Source organism: Hemicordylus capensis, chromosome 15, assembly GCF_027244095.1.
Source record: "Hemicordylus capensis ecotype Gifberg chromosome 15, rHemCap1.1.pri, whole genome shotgun sequence".
NCBI classification, from domain to species: domain Eukaryota; kingdom Metazoa; phylum Chordata; class Lepidosauria; order Squamata; family Cordylidae; genus Hemicordylus; species Hemicordylus capensis.
Window position 1 is genome coordinate 1047780 of NC_069671.1, and position 17332 is coordinate 1065111.

The 17332-nt window shown below is 51.5% G+C and overlaps 1 protein-coding gene across 2 annotated transcripts in view; it reads left to right on the forward strand.

Moving 5' to 3' along the window:
• CCDC60 (coiled-coil domain containing 60) overlaps nt 1-17332 on the forward strand; it is a 58521-nt gene that overhangs the window by 4334 nt on the left and 36855 nt on the right. For both annotated transcript variants that reach the window (XM_053279186.1, XM_053279185.1), the window contains exons 2-3: nt 13281-13370; nt 17107-17186. In XM_053279186.1, coding sequence (XP_053135161.1) covers nt 13281-13370; nt 17107-17186 — 170 coding nt within the window. The remainder of the gene's footprint in view (nt 1-13280; nt 13371-17106; nt 17187-17332) is intronic.

Consider the following 17332-nt stretch of genomic DNA (forward strand, 5'->3'; position numbering starts at 1 on the left):
TAACTTAAGGCTTTAGAATCTGTCTTGGCCGTGAACTCCTCAGTTGGCTTGGGTGAGTCTTCCTTGGGCTCAGTGCCGCATCTCTTAGGAGGAAAGAAATGTGTCCGCTCACATGGTTCTTGTGTAGTTTAATAAAATAAGAATTGTAAAGCACCTTGATGCATGCAGAGGGGAAGACGTGTGATTCATGTGGAAGTATGCTTTTGTGATCCTTGGCTCTTGTCATAGTACTGTGGGAAATATGGCTGGTGCAGAGTCAAAGGGTGACCAACTTGGGTCAGTTTGGATTTATACCAGTTTGGCTCAGGCTTGCAAATAGCCACTCGCCTATGACGAGTAAGAATGACCTCCAGGTGATCAAGGGGGCATGTTCTTGTAATTTGCAGTTCTTCTTTCAGGTCCGGCCACCAATGTACCTCGGGTGGTTATTTATTATTTATTTACTAATTTTTATACCGCCTTTCTGCCTTGACAAAGGCACCCAAAGCGGTTTGCAATATTAAAAGAAGAAAATAACAGAAGATTAATAAAACGTCGTCTCAGGCTGTTGGTCTTTTCCGGAGCTGAAGACAAGAGCTCCCTGGCCTGGGTGCCTTCTTTCTTGCTTGTTAACACAGCTATACACTGGGAGGCCAGCCTAGTCAAAGATGGTGATATATGCAGGCTGGTGACTTCTGTGGATTTGTTTGCAAGACTGAGTTGCCTGCCAGAACTGCTTGCAGAGAACCCAGGAACAGTAGTTTGGTGAAGGTGCCTAGAAAAGACCCCCCCCCACCCAGAATTTCAGTTCTTTGGGGTGGAGAAAGAAGATGATTATGAAATGAAACCAGCTCATGATGTTTGTAGTGCAAAGAGGGCTTGGTCTCTAGCACTATTGAACCCTAATTCAGAGGGATAGGAGATTTTTCACCTGCAGAACCATTAGTCCCATGGATTTCAATATCTGTTGGGGTAGCTTGTTGTGCTGTCTCTTGGACTGTAGGATGTGATGCGTGGAGAGTACTGTCTGGAGTTGGTGGCAGCTGAACCTTCTGCCGGATCAGGGCTCTTCCAATTGCTCTCTGCAATTGAGCTTGGTGGAATTGGCGGTCGCTGCTCTGACACGTCTGGTCATTTGCTCAGTGTGATTAAAGGCTGCTCATGTCTGTGTGTGAAGCTTCGAAGTGGGCTGGGAAAATGAGCTCATTTTTAAACCATCACCAGAGCTGTTTCTAGTGGATGGCTTTGTCCTCTGGTGTCATCAAGCAGCAAGCCACAGCCATTAGCAATGACCATTATCCATGAAAAATGAGAAATTGGGGTCTCCTTGTCCAAGTTCACAAAGCCCGCGCCTGTTTTATTTTTCCTGACTGTTTTCAACAACTCTGCAGTGTGTTCTGCCGTTTGACCATTGGCTGACTTGTGTCGTAGGGGCCAGCATGATTGCCTAGTGAACCAGCAAAAATGATCCCTTTCTGTATAGCCGCTTAGCAACACATTAGAGCAGCTGAAGAAGGAAAAGTGTGTTTCTCATTTTGTTGTATTTCTGCCAGCTTGGCGTGCCTGCAAACTTGCCCTGATACAAAAGACTCGAGGTCCACTATGCCAGGCACACACAGCCTGGCAAGCTGGAGCCATTTCACTGTTGCTGGCCACGTTCTGCAGCCAAAGTTACTCCACTGGCTCTCTGGCAGGAGGTGGGTAGCCTCAGCCAAAGCGAGCTGCATAGCCCAGTTGGACTTCCAAAGGGATTCTGTGGCATTCTCTCTTCTTGGTCTGTAACTAAAACTCCTGAAATTCTGTCTGAGAAGCAGCTTGGACTGACAAAAGTGACACTCTTTCACACAGTGCATCATTAATCTATGGAACTCTGTGCCACTGGATGTGGTGATGGCCACCAGCTCCAATGACTTTTTAAAAAGCAGATTAGGCCAATTCATGCAAATTCATTCACTTGCAGGAGAGGGGACATGCCTTCATCTCTTGCCTGTGGGCTTCCTAGAGGCATCTGGTGGGCCACTGTGGGAAACAGGAGAGATGCTGGACTAGATGGGCCTGATCCAGCAGTGTCCTTGCCATCATCTTATGAGAAGGTGTTGTGTTTGTGCTGCAAGGCTAGTCATTTAGAAGATTATCGTTCCTGTTTTCTAGGAACATGGGAAGCTGCTTTATACTGAGTCAGGCCATTGGTCCATCTAGCTTTGTATTATCTACACTGACTAGCAGCATCTTTCGAAGGTGTCAGGCAGGAGTCTCTCCCAGCCCTACCCGGAGATGCTGCCAGGGAGTGAACCTGGGACCTTCTACATGCAGATGCTCTTCCATTGAGCAGTGGCCCCATCCTCTAAAGGGAATATCTTATCGTGCTTACCTGCAGTCTCCCATTCAAATGCTTGCCGCCACAATCTCAGCTGTCCTCCCCAGAGCCATTAGGCTCATTTCTAGAAGATGATGGGGGGGGGGTACTGCACGTGTTGATGTTCGGCCTGATTCCATCCTTCCCCAGCCCAACGTTGAGCTGAAAGACCAAGACAAAATGTGCATGCATGCAGCCTAACTCGTCAAGCCGGCATGATATGCCAAGAAACTGAGGGGACTACCTGAATTTGACATTTCCGTGCGCAGAGCCCAAGTGACGACTCCAGGCACCTCCACTCTCGTCTTAAACGGAAGGGGTTTTTTGTGTGTTCCCCGTGGGTATCCCTCACCCGGCCCCTTGCTCCAAGATGCTCAGAATGTGGCTCTGCCCCATTTTGCATTGGCCTCCAAACGGCCCCCTGTGGTTGCCTAGGCTGACACAACCTGCCCAGAGCTGCCCATTGAGATGGAGAGTGGAGCAGGCACTGGACTCCCCTGGCTCCTCCGGTTGCCTGACCAGCCTCCCTCTCTCCCTCCATCCCTGATGGGGCTGGTTTCCCTGGCAACCCAGCAGGGCAGCTGCCGGGCGGTGTCTTCTCCAGGGGCTTCCTAAACAACCGTCTTCCTTCAGGGGCTTGGCTTGTCACTCTCTGGCCCATGGGGAGTGTGGGTGTGGGTGTGGGGGGGGAGCTGCCCACTCCCCAGGGCCAACCTAGGAGTGGTGCTTTTTTCAAGCATCCCTCCTGAGAACGGCCAATTGCCCTCCTCGCTGTGAATTTTCAGAAATTGTGTCATCCCCCCTGCCCCTCCTTTTGCAGGGTTAGCTAAAAATGACACTGTCACTGGAAACAATGATTTAATGGCTGCATGACATGAAAGCTCTGGGCCTAATGGAACAAAACCTCAGAATCAAAGCGGAGGGGATGTGGAAGGCTTCTAGCCAGCAATTAAGAGCCAGTCTCTGCCTGCAGCCGTCAGAGCACTTGCAAAATGTCAGCAGCGATTAGTTCTCTCGGAAGGTCAAATAACAATGGCGAGGACACTGCTGGGATGATAGTCAGCCATACCACTGGGCCACGCACGGCGGGGAACAGGCGTGTGCCTCTGCCGCTTTGCACTTGGACCGTTTAGAAAGACCCTCCTCTGTGCGGGCCGGCAGGGCCTCTCCAGGTTCTAGACAGCGTGGGCCGCATTTCGGAACGGGTTCTGGGTCGTTTGTGCCCTTCAGATGCCACGTTTCCCGGACCAGCACCAGGAGGACTCTGGAGTCTGAGGGTGAGCCTCGCAGTGGGCCATCTTAAACCGTAGGGTGTGAGAAAACCGCAGGGCTCTGCGGTCGCCAGGAGTCGGCACCAACTCGATGGCTCAGCTTTACTTTATGGAGAGAGGTGGAGGGCACCAAAATGGATATTGCCCTCCTGCCCCACAGCAGGGGGGGGCATGATAGGGCTGTTTATAAAATTTATGCACAGTGGGGATCAAGAGAAGTCCCCCACCACCACCACCGCTGGTCATAATTTTAGAACCTGGGGTCATCTGTTGATGCGAAGTGCTGGGAGATTCAAGACAGGCAAAAGGAAGCCCTTTACACAGTGGGTAGTTCGGCCCTGGAATTCGCTCCTGCTGGGCACCAGTGTAGATGGGTTTAAAAGGGGATTAGAGGAATTCCTGGAGGAAAGGGCTCTCAATGGCTACTAGCCTTGGTAGCTGTGTACTTCCATTAGGATCAGAGCGGGGCAAGCCCCTATAGACCAGGCGCTAGGGAACAGCAACGGGAGGCGGGCGGTCCCCCTCTTGCGGGCTTCCCAGATGCACTCGGTTGGCCAGGCTGGGTGGGCCTTTGGCCTCATCCAGCAGGGCTTTTCTTGTGTTCTTCTTGGCATTCTCCACCCAACCCCATCAGTAATCCACACATCCTGAGCTTAGCACAGCAGGGGAGGGATCGTCTCCCCCCACCCATGACTTCCTTGCTCAGTGCTGCTTGAAAGGGAGCCTTCCCCAGCTGGCAGGCTTTGAAGGGCTGCAGCCGATCTCCCATCCAGAGGCTGGAAGTCTCTGCGCCCATGTCCCTTGCAGCTCCTCTGAAGGAGAAGATCCTTCGCCTTCATGCAGAAGCCGAGCACATTAGTCACGTACCAACGTGACTCCACTTTGGATCCAGGGTTATATCGGCACTATAGTCCCTGTCCTGGGCTACAGAAAGGGCGCTTGGTTTCCAGTTTCGAACATAGCTGCAGCCAGGTACCTCTGCCAGCCTCATGGGCATTTGATGACTCTCATCCGTGTGGACATTTGGTCATGTAGCATGCAGGGCTAGAGTCTTTGGCCATCCCATTCTGGGGTCGGAGGGGGTGATGACAGGGAGAGACGGACTACTCCATTAGCACTGCTGGTTGGGGGGTGGAGGCAATCCAAGGGGTCAGCTGGGGAGAACTTCAGGTGTCTGTAAGAGTTAGACGAGACGGCCATTTCACATCTGGCCATCGTAAGAGCATAAGAAGAAGTTCCTTGAACCAAAGCCAGCTGTTAGCAACAGCCAGCCAGAGGCCTCTGTCTGTCTCCAGCACCTGATCTTCAGAAATATCCTGCTTCTGTACATTTAGCTGTCATGGCTGATAGACTCCCCTTCCATGAATGTGTCGAATCGTCATGCTTTTTTGGAAGTCCCTCAAGTTGGTGGCTATTGCCCGAGCTCCAAAGTGTGTGGGTGCTTCTCGGGAGTGTTTCAGCCTCCCTCGGGGGTGCTCAGCCCTGGGTCCCCAGATATGGCGGGAGTTGTAACTCAAGGCTGTGCACCCCTCACCTAGCTGGTTCATGACTTGCCTTTGGCTTCTCTTTCCAGCTTCCCACTCGGCTGTGTTAAATTCCTTGTATTTTCTGCCCAGCAGTCTGTTCATCGCTCTGCATTGGTTATGCGTTCCTTTCGTATTAGTTTTTCTCCCCAAAAAGGAGTTTAGAAACAACAACACCAAACCCGTCAGTCGCTGTCTCTTGGACCTCGTCCAGAGCCCGGCCCCGTCGTCGGGCAAGTGTCGGCTGCTTGTTTCCCAAACATTTCCCGCTGTTCTCGTCCCCCTGCCTGTGCCCACTTGCAAATGAGCACAAAGCAACTGCCATGATCTGGCTGCTTATGTGGCATTTTTTAAGCATCCAGGAGACGCCGCCAATGCCTTTGTTCTTCTGAGGCTGGGCCAGCTCCTGTGCGAGGAGTCGGTGGTGCCAAGAGGCCTGTCAGGCGGCATTTTTCATGTTGTCAAGTTGCACGGTGTGTTTATTTCCTGCGCTAGACGCCAGGCGGAGGGTGGGGCTTCTCAGTTCTGACAGCCTTGCACAAGCCCCCGTAGGGCGGAAGGTGGCCGCTGCTGCTGCACTGACGCTTTGCTCATTAGAGCTTTTTGAAACTCGCTCAGCAAAGGCTTAATGTGAGCGAGGCCTCGGCGAGGGCGGAGTCCCCAACCTGTTGAGCTCCGGGGCCTTCGCCTTGATCAGGTGATGCCCTCGTCATTTCTAAAGCACGCTCCAATGGCCCTGGGTGCTGAGCTTGAACCCAGTCCACAACACCACGAGCCCTGGCTGCAGGCTGACAGTCTTCACAGGCAGGATACCAAAGGGAAAGAGGAGGGGGAGAGGAAAACCAGCCATTCGGATGCTCCAGTTACATAATGGCCAGGTGGGATGGGCCCCCCAGGAGACCACGGAGGGAGGGAATCGGCCTAACAGCGGATGCTCCTCCAGCCATGGCAATGGTGGCGTGGGCTGTGCTGTCTGTCTGCCCTCCCTTTGCTGCAGTCGGGTCTCGAAATGATCACAGAACATGTCTGTAACCTGATTCCCGAACCTGCCTCCAAGGAACTGAGGATGGTATGCTGGCAATCCGATGGGATTGTGTATCTGCAAACCGCCTTGAGGTTGTGAGATGAAAGGTGGCACATTGGGTGGAAATGACAGACAAATGCCAGTCGCCAGAGGGGGGAGCCTCTTGCCTTTGTGTGCTGCTTCTGGGCTTTCCTGGAGGCATCTGGCTGGCCACGGCGGGGCACAGGATGCTGGGCTAGGCGGGTTTCTGGCCTGGTCCACCAGCAGCGCTCTCCTCCTGTCCTCATGATGATGATGATTTAGGGAGGCGTTCCCTCCTTCCCTGCTGGCCCAGGAGGGTTTCCTTGTGCCCCTGGTGCAGGCGGGAGTGGAGCAGCAGCATTCTGGCCCTGAGGAGCCTCTGGACATGCGGCCCTGCTGCATGGTCCCAGCTGGCTGGCTGCTCTCTGCAGTGCAGCTGGATTCCGAGGCAGGAAGGGAACCAGGCTGGAGAGCTACAGCAGGGGACTCTCTCGGAAATTGGACAGGGAAAGGTTGAGGGAGCTGCTGGGTATATTTGACCTTGGAGGAGGAGAGAAGACTAGAGGAGCTCCGATTGCCATCTTCAAATGCATGAAGACCTGTCTCGTAGAGGAGCGGATTTGTTGTCCAACTTGCTCCCACGGACAGGACTAGAACCGATGGGTTGGAATGACAAGGAAGCAGGTTTAGGCTAGATACTGGGAAGAATTTCCTGACTATCAGAACTGTTGGACAGTGGAACAGTCCGCCTCATGCAGTGGTGGGCTGTCCTTCTCTAGGAGGCTTTTGGAGGCACTGTTCCCTCGAACAGGGATTCCCAGATGTTGTTCACTGCAGCTCCCAGCATCCCCAGCTGCAGTGGCCTTTGTCTAGGGATTATGAGAGTTGTAGTCGTCAACATCTGGGAATCCCTGTCGGAGGCTGGGTGGCCATCTGTCAGGGAGGCTGTACCGGATTCTAGCACTGAGCAGGGGTTTGGGCTCAAGGCCTCCAAGGTCCCTTCCAGCTCTTCAGTTCTGGGATGGCCTGTTCACACAAGATGTTGAGCAGATGTGTGTGGGGAGAGGATGGTGACTCAGCGTGCAGCTGCCGTGTGTTTGTCCCTTTGGCTTTTTAAAAGAGAGCTGCTCTCTTAAACCAAGTTCCAAGACTACACCCCAGTGTAACGTGCTGGTGTAGTGGCTGAGAAGGTGGGCCATGAACGAGTTCAAATCTCACTTCATTTTAAGCAAGCCGCCTTCCCAGCCTCCAGCCTGTGAAAAATCAAAATGGTCAAACCTTGACCACCCCTTTGCAGGGGCGTTGCCTAAACAGCCCTGTAAAGTGAGGTGTTGCTGTGGTGCCTGCAGCCGGACAAGGGCTGATCTCCTCCTACTTTTTTGAGATGATGTATGTGAACTGTGTTGAGCGCTCAGATGTTCCAGTCCAGTCCACACCTGTTGGACTTCAGCAGTGCTGCAGCACCAGGCGCACCCAGCCTGCCCACTGGGCCCCATTATTATTGGTGGGTAATAATGGGGAAAGCAGATGGTTTTCCATGCCCTGCTCACCACTGGTTGGAAGGAAGCCCTTGCAAGGGTTCATTCTGGTGCCAAAACTGACTCCATGCACAGATGCCTGACCCCGTGGAGCTGCTTTTCCCCTGACAGCCCAGTGTCAAGGGGTGGCTGCTTCCTAAAACAGATTGTGCAGAGGAAATCTCCCATCCACTCAGGAATGGGGGATGGATGGAAAACACTGCCCAGACTAGATAAAGAGCTTCAGCCAAGGAAAGGAAGAGTTGCATTGGCAACGTGCAACAAACAGAAGACTGGGGCTGTAGGAAGCGAAAGGCTTTTTTGGCAGGCCTCCTAACCACCATGGAAATAAAACAAACACCGCAAAAAAGCAATCTGAGAAGCAGAAACAGAGATGCCGTGTGAGAAAAACAAAGCAAGCCTTGGCTCATGTGACTGCCACTGGGGAAACAGGACCTGCCTGGGAAGACGCTGACGGAAACAAGACAGGGGTTCTGCGTTCAGACTGGAGAGAGGCATTAATTGGGTTCACGTCGGGGACGGATTTTGCACTTCAGTTCTACAAGTTAGCAACCCAGAACTAATTTTACTGCAGAGCAGTCTCGTTAAATGCACCCGGACAGCTCTGGAAGAAGGTGGGTCACGGATTTACAGCCAAAGATGACATGTAACATGTTCTTAGGAGACAAGGATGGAGCAAGGATATAATGGAAGTGTTGGTCTGGAGTCCCCCCCCCCCCTTCAGGTTCCTGAAATGTCAATGTTTGGAAAACAGAGACCCAAAAAGGAGCCGTGTGATAGAAGAAATGGTGGGTAGAATCCAGTTAACCACAGCTAGGACTTAACAGTGGTTTCCTTGAGGAAGTTGAGCAAAACATGGTTGCACAGGTGAAATCCATGGTTTCTAGTCCTCATCCTGTGCTTACTCAGGAGTAAGTTCCAGTGTGTCCAAGTCAGTAGTAAGTGTGTGTCGGTTTGCAGCCTAAGAACACTGACTGGATCGTGCCCTGACATGTCAGATTTTTCAAGGTTCTCCAATTCATTTTGCTCCCACTGGATCAAGAGTTTGATTGATTGATTAAGTGCCATCAATTCGGTGTCGACTCTTAGCGACCACATAGAGAGATCGATTCTCTCCAGGATGATCTGTTTTCCACTTGGCCTTGAAGGTCTCTCAGGGGTGCATTCATTGCTGTCACAGTCGAGTCCATCCACCTGGCTGCTGGCCGTCCTCTTCTTCTCAAGTCCAGCTTTCGCATCCACAGAGTGTCACGGGAAAAACCATTGTCCGATTGATTCTAATCTTTGTAGGTGTAGACATGTCGAGAGTTTAACTAAAGTTTATTTCTACAGAGCTGAAAAGTTTAGTTAAAAGTGCAAGCAGAGGGGGAGAGGAGTGAAACCTTAGCAGTTTACATTAATAATGCATACATTAAAACCCTCTTGGGAAAATGCACTACGCTTAAAACCCTCTTGCTAAAACAGGGAAAATATAAAGACTCTCCCCGCCCCCCCCAGTTAACAAGGCTGTACATGAAATTGGTCTCTGCGGTAGCATTGAACTTCCTGTTTTTGCTTCTTAAAACAAGTAAGTGTCTAGTCATTACGGCAGGGGTTCTCAAACGCGGGCCCCCAGATATTGATGGGGTGCAATGCCCTGTGGCCCCTGTGGCTGGGGGTGTTGGGAGTTGGGGTCCATCGACATCTGGGGGAAAGGACTTCCTGAAAGGAGGTGGGATGCAAGAGTTTAGGTCCCTGGGACCAAGCTGCTGGTGCTTAGCCGGCCCACCCTGGGGCTGTCTGAATCATATTTGCCATTCCCATTTTGACTTTTTAATGTTTGTCTAACTGGCTACTGCAGCAATTTATATACTGCTTATCAACAAAAGATCTCTGAGCGGTTAACATAGAAAAACAGTGTTCCCTCTAACAGGGATTCCCAGATGCTGTTGACTACAATCCCCAGACTCCCCAGCCGCAATGGCTTTTGCTTGGGGATTCTGGGAGTTGTAGTCAACAACACTTGGGAATCCCTGGACGAGATTCCCCTTAGAGGATGAGCGGCCACTCTGGGAAGAGCACCTGCCTGCTTGCATGCAAACGCAACCAAGTTCCTCCCTGGCAGCCTCTCCAGGACAGGGCTGAGAGAGGCTCCTGCCTGCAACCTTGGAGAAGCTGCTGCCAGTCTGGGTAGACAATCCTGAGCCAGATGGACCAAGGGCCGGACTTGGTATAAGGCAGCTTCCTATGTTCCCCCGGCACCAGACAACCGTTCTCTCTGTGCAGTTCTCTGTGCTTTGCCCAGCGCTTGGAGGGTTGCTCCTTTAAGGAGAAAGGTGGAAGGTGTCCCCAGAGTGCTGGGAAGTGTAGCCCTTCCCAGCGCTTTCCCCAAAGAGCTCTTGAGCAGGCTCTGTCCCGGCACGGAGAAAAGCACAGGGCTGTGTGTAGCTCAGCACTCCCATGGAAGGTCCCCCCACCCCCGCCAAGTGGCCTCTGCTCAAAAAATAGTCAAGATCACTGATGCAGAGCTTTGAATGTCAAACCAGCCCTTTGAATTGTACCCAGAATCAACTAGGAAGCCGGGTGCTTTAACCCTGGTGATCAACTACCCTGCCCAGTTTACCCCGCTCTGAGCCCTCAAGATGAACACGAAGTTATTGTCAGTAGTCTGGCTGCTCTGTTTTGCGCCCCGAGTTGCGTGGCGTGCTCTTCCTCTGCAATATACGGTGCAGTGGAGTTGTGGTGGGTGTGTCCTTCTAGTGACAGTCTCGGTTTGTGAGGGGTCACGATGAGGTACTGCAGCCGAGATCAGCGTCCTGCATGAACAGCACGGAGAACTGTGCTGGAGGAGAGGAGAGCTGGCCTTGTGGCAGCAAGCATGACTTGTCTCCTTAGCTAAGCAGAGTCTTTCCTGGTTGCATTTGAATGGGAGACTTGATGTGTGAGCACTGCAAGATATTCCCCTCAGGGGATGAAGCCGCTCTGGGAAGAGCATCTAGGTTCCCAGTTCCCTCCCTGGAATCATTTCCAAGAAAGGGCTGAGAGAGATTCCTGCCTGCAACCTTGGAGAAGCCGCTGCCAGTCTGTGAAGACAATACTGAGCTAGATAGACCAATGGTCTGACTCAGTATATGGCAGTTTCTTATGTTCCTATGTTCCTAACCCTCCCCAGCATCCTCTGCAGTTTTCTTGGTGGAGAAATGGAGGTTGCAAAAGGCTCTGTGAAGGCAGAACATTTGGCAACCGTGGCCATAGGACATGTACAGACAGAAGGGGAGAGAGAGAGCATCACAGAGCCCAATCCAGCTCTCCAATTTCCCACATAGAATCTCTTTGCACCTATCAACCCTTGTGTTTGCTCCAGATGTGTACTGCTTTGTCCCAAGGGCTTTGTGTAGGGCTTTGTGCGGTGCGTGCTGCCTGGGGTGGTCCAGCAGGAGAGAGGCAGGATATGAACACAGACCACCACCCCACCTCCTGCACCTGGGCCAGTGGAAGCCGGGGGTGTTATCCCTCAGACCTGTGGCTCCATGGATGAGCCTTGCCAGAGGCAAGATAATCTTGGGAGCGCCACCAGGGGCTTAGGGGGACAGCTTGCTCTTTGCTCTTCACTGTTGACGTTGACGTAGGAGGTTATTGCGTATATATGTTCCAAAAATGTTTTGAGCCAAGGAAATTGTGTGTGAGAGGCAATGTTTGTGTGATGTTATTTGTATTAGAGTGTGAGAAAGGGCTTGCCAAGAATGCTGCATTCTTCACCATGTCCTTGGCATTCTCCTGCAGCAGAGTCACAGGGCGGGTGGTGGTGGTGCCTCTTCACTTCTTGTCCCAGATCGGCCCACTCCGATCTTGCTACACCCCTGGGAAGCACCTTAAATATGCCCATAAAGTTGAGGTCTTGGGTTTTCAATGTGCACGAGTGTTTTCTGCTCATTAAAACACCGGCACGAAGTACCACGGACCCTATTCTTTGCCATCTTATTAGAGTGTTTGCTTTGATGGGCAGGCATGCAGATCCTCTTTCCTGTTTTTACCTTGTTCATCCCAGGGAGGACTATAGTCCTTAAGCAATTACTTGGGTGTGTGTGTGTGTGATGGGGAACAGAAAGGCAAGCATAAAAGTCACGGACCGCTCTGGAGTTTCATCTCAATGCTGCCTACAAAAAACAGCTTTTCAGACGCAATCCGGCAAGACGAGTGATGGGGCTGCCAAAGGCAAGTGGCCTTCCAGGGACTTCATTCAATTCCTTGATCAGAGGAGGAAGAGCTCGTTTTGACCAGGCTGCTGCCCTGCCAGGTCCACCCCCCAGCAGCTCACAACTGCAGCCTCCTGTGGAGGGCTCATTTCCCTGTCTGCAGCCCAGGAGGAGAGAGGCGGATGATTAGGCGGCTTCAGGCTCCACCTAGTGCCTGTTCTCTCCAGAATAGCTCTCCGTGTGGGGATTGACTGTAGTTGGGCTGGCTGCTAGTGGCTCTTTTGGTCTGAATTCATGAAATACTAGAAAGAGAATGGAGAGTTCTCCACCTTGGGTCACCAGATGTCTCTGGACTACAACTCCTATCATCCCCAGCCTCAGTGGTTTGGCCATTCTGGCTGAGAGTGATGGGAATGCCTCCATGTTGGTGCCTTGCAAATCTTCCTGGGGAAGGACTTCCAAAGATGCATACCACGAGCAAAATCTCCCCTTCCATGAAGCTACAGGAGCCTTTCTGTGGGTGGGCCCAGCCAAGCTATTCCTGCTTGACTGCCTGCGCAGGGCATTCCAGCTTCCCCTGCCTGTCCACCCTGCCCCCTCCAGCCACCCCAGCCTCTGCTGTCCTTGGGCCCTCTAGGGCAGGCCTTTGGTAACTGGGGCTGGGCATGATAGGAGTCCGGGTCCAACAGTTGGGCTTCCCCCTCAGGCTGGGAAGTCCTGCTCTGCAAGCTTCTGCCCCAGCCCCAGCCTCTCCATGTTTCGTCTCACCATGTGTGCTGTTTTTATGGGGTGGAGGTTGGGGGAAGCAAGCATACCAGTGTTGCGATTCAAGTAACTTCTGCTTTGACCCTCTGACCTTTTATCTCTGGACTCCTTTGACACTGGCTTTTGGACAGGGGAGCAGCCATTTCTTCTTCTTCTTCTTCTTCTTCTTCTTCTTCTTCTTCTTCTTCTTGTCCTCCTTTGCCCTTTGGCAGCCTCAGAAGTAATGTGGGAGGAGTCCACCCTGCAGCTCCTTCCCTTGTCATTGGTGCTCCGGTTTCTGATGACACTGAGATGGAGCTGAACCGCGTCACGGACTCCTCCCTCATGACTGCAGACTGATGGCGAGGTCAAAAATTGCCATCAACTTACAAAAGTGGAGCGATGCAAATATTCTGCTGTGGAGTGCTGTCAACTTCCTTCAGGAAGATGGAATGTCCATAAACATTCCCAGGCATCACCCCAGCTCAGCCAAGGGGCACTGGTGTGGCAACGCTTCCTTGCAACCAGAGAATCCCTGAACACATCACAGGGCAGATATTTCGAGATTAGCACCTCCAATCCCAGAGGTTTTTCTTCCAGCAGCAGCAGCAGCAGTACTGATTACATGTTCTTCTGCCCCATTTTACAGGAAGTCACCAGAGAGGATGTACCTGTTGTGGAAGAAGTAGTGGAGCAAGTGGAAACCGTGAGTGCACGGAAGACTCCACCAAAGCAAAAGGTAAAGGTGGCACACCCATCTGCTATGTACGACTTAATGCGCACTGGATAGAAGTGAGCAGTTCTCTAAGGGTGCCTCGGTGAACTTTGGCAAGGATGCTCAACTGCAAAGTGCAGGATTTGGGTTTCTTTGATGCATTGCTTAGACTGACTTTCTTGCAGGTTTTACTTACACACACATACACACTCTTCAGTTTTCACATTCACATCACAGTTTTTAGGCCTAGGCCTAATGCAACAAACGTCTGTCGTAGAGGCAGATCACAGAGGCTCATTCATCAAGGAGCCGTGACAGGTTGCAGCTCCCTTTTGAATCGCTTTCATCGGCCAACTGGGGTTTGCATCTTTGTGAAATAGGCCCTAATGGACACAGTTACTTTTGAGTCCAGAAAAGGCAATTTCCCCATGGCCCCCGGGTGTTTTGGTTTATTATGTATTCCTGTATACATTTCTTGGATGCTTTTATCTAAATAAGCTTTCAACATGACATATATATATATATATATATATATATATATATATATATATATATATGATACATATATTATATAAGAATAGCCCTGCTGGATCAGGCCCATCTAGTCCAGCATCCCGTTTCACACCGTGGCCCACCAGATGCTGCTGGAAGCCCACAGGCAGGAGTTGAAAGGGGCCTGCCGTCTCTCCTGCTGTTACTCCCCTGCAACTGGGACTCAGAGGCATCCTGTGTTCCTCCTGTGTGTGTGTGAATATCGGCTGACATCGCTACTGTTCAGCAGCTTCATGTTGAATAGTTGGATAGTGAATCCCGTAGAGCTCAAGAAGCTCAGACCGAAATCATTATTAGGGCTGTCCTCATGATTGGAGCTCGGGCAGGAGAAGCCACCCAGGAGTTGTGTGCACTCCCAGTACTTGATTGTGTGTGCGTTAAGTAAAAGTGAGGTCGGTGACAGGGAGTGTGCTCATCTGCCAAGCACCAGCTGGGTAGGAGGCCCCACCCCACCCCCCACCGCCCTGCCCCACTGTTCTGAAGCTGGGGGGACAGAATCTGAGCAGGGCCTGCTCCTGCTACTCAACTGGGGCTTGGCAGACGAGGAAGCTCCCAGCCACCAACCTCACTTTGATCTCGCACACAAATATCGGGGGTGCGCACAGCTCCCAAAGGAGGGTAGGAGGCGTCCTCTACCCTTACAATAACTGTGAGAACAGCTCCATTATTTGCCATCTATATTATCTGTGCTTTTAATATCTGCAAGGCAATATGGAACCCTTAGTGAGCCCACCCCGACCTTGGAACTTCACTGTGATGATTTTACCAATGGGGAGCTGAGGCTCTGCCCTGTGTTAGGACTCCCCACCCTACCCCAGACCCCACCCAGCCCTTGATGGAGGCAGAGGCGAGTCCAAGGTCTGCCCTGCTCTGTCCTCTTCCCAAAGAAGCCCCCCTCCTGCTGGTTTCTGTGGGAGGCTTTTGCCTCTTCAAGTTCTAAAGTATTGTATCATGCTCACCGCATCACAATATTTTATATATTTAATGTTTTAATAGTTAATGTTTTAAATTTGAATTCCAGGCATTGGAGACATTTTCCACTTGCCCTGCAATGTATTGATAGAGGTAACTGATTAAATTGGTGTAAGTCCAGTGCTTATTAAAGGTTTACGTTTTGGAATTTCAGCTTTCCCCCCATTTTGGACAAATTCTGAGAGAAAAATGTTTGAAGATACCCTTTTTAATATATGTAGTGGTGAGAAGAGCAACAAGTAGGCCTAAAAGTAGGGGTGTGAGAAACTCCTCTATGTGTTTTATCTAAGCTCTGTTGGTTCCTCAAACTACTTTAGATGTTTCTTCTCAAGAGGAATCCCCACATCCACTCTGAGTTTCACTTTAGGGCAAAAACTGGTGGCGAACGTGCAGAATGTCCCTGAGAAAGCATTCTGAAATGCTTCTGGCTTCACTCAACACGTCTTGGACGTTTTCTCTGAGAAGAACTCTCTGACTGACCTTGCATTTCTGTGGCAACTCAACCTAAAGATATGTACGCGCATAGTTGAGCAGCAGACCCTGGATCCATCTAGCCCATGACTGTCTGCTCCAACTTAGTGATGGCTCTCCAAAAGCTTCGGCAGCAAGAGACCTTTCCCAGCTCTGCCCTTTGACCGGCACTGCTGGGGTTTAAGTCTGGTACCTTTTGCAGTTGAAGCATAAGCTCTACCACTGTCTTATGGCCCCATCCTCAGCTACCCAGTTGTGTTTGGCCTTTAGCCTTGGCTACTTCCATGGTGAAGAAGGTCCATCTGGCAACTTGCTCAGAGGAATCGGCCTGCTTGTCAGTAGTAGTCCAGCTCAAGAAGGGGTCGGATGCCAAGCTTTGCTTATTGCATGCAGTCTTATAATGATACCATAGCCACGTGGGAATGTGTCGTGTTGCCAAAGTCAACATACACCCCCAGTGTGGAGATGAGGTAGAACACTCAGTGGATGTGTTGCAGGGAGACGTCTCCACTCCTCTGGAGCCCCAAGCACCAGAAGAACCAGGGGGCCAGTTTCAGCCTGGCCCAAGGATATGGCTTTGCTTTCATCCTCCAACTTCCCCTGAAGACTCAACAGTGAAGATGAGCCCCCCGCCCATTGCCAGCAGTGTCGGCACCTGAGAAATGGGACAAGGTCCCTTTAAACCTCTCCTGAGAGAGTTGGGGCCAAGGATTCTGACTAGCCAGCCATCTCCATAAGCTTGTAGTGACCTCCGGACCAGGGCTGCACAACCCGGGCCCTCCTGCAGAGGTTGGCCTACAACTCCCACCATCCCTGACCGTCATGAGGGGAGTTGTCCGAAAGCAGCTGGGGGGCCAAAGTTGTGCAGCCCTGTGCCACACATTTGCTGGAACAAGGACAACTCTGGAGCTAGATGCAGCTCACCCTCCCCTGCGTGGAGCTGTCCAAGGTCCTCGCCTCCTTGACTGAGCCTTGCCGTCTGAAGTGGAGATTCCTCCTGGGCGTTTGCCTCCATCCAGATCCCTGCCTCCTCCGTTGAAACCCCAGCTTGGCCAGCCCTGCCCTCTGCGAAGGGAAGGGTAGAATGGGGCTTCATGCAAAAGGGGGCATCGTGGTGGGGCTTTGAACCATTGCTGTTTGTTTGTTTGTTTGTTTTACATTTATATCCCGCTTTTCTTCCAAGGAGCTCAGAGTACATGGTTATGTTTATCCTTACAACAACCCTGTGAGGTATGTCAGGCTGAGAGATACGTGACTGGCCCAGAGTCACCCCGTGAGTTTCATGGTTGAATGGGGATTTGAACTTGGGTCTTCCCGGTCCTAGTCTAACACTCTAACCACTGTGCTGTGCTGTTGGGATTGCAGATGCCATGAAAGCACTGTTCCCTCTAAGGTGTGTGCATGTGCGTGCGCTCACAAGTTTTTGGATGTCCGCTCCGTTCATTTTAGATCCCGCTCAGGTTGAATCAGGAAGGCCCCACTCTGAATGCAGGTGCACACACACTGCCTTGATATTGCCGCCCAGAACAAAACTCATTCTGCACAGAGATGAAAAAAATTAGAGGGAGCACTGCATGAAATGCAAGGACTCTGCTTGTGGGGCCTCAGACATGGATAGGCCACCTCTGGCTTAAAACAAAGATTTGTATTAGCACGTTAGTAAAGTGAAAACCGTTCAGGAAGATTTAATTTGCTCCATTTGTCCGAGAAATTATTCTCCTGCACAAAGAGTTCCTGTTATCTGATGACTTCTGTTTCTCTGCAGGAACCGGAGAAGAAGCCCCTGCCTCTTCGGCACTTGGAAAAGGACCTGAAGACCCTCCACAGAGACCTTGCACACACAAGGTGAGGGAGGTGGTGATGCCACATCAGATGGTAACATCCAGAGAGGGGGAAATGGTTGTCTCCACCTGCAAGGATAGACGTGGTTAGGAATGACAGTGGGCTCCCCTATTCTTCTGAGTCTGCAGCCCAGGATGGGGAACGAGCCG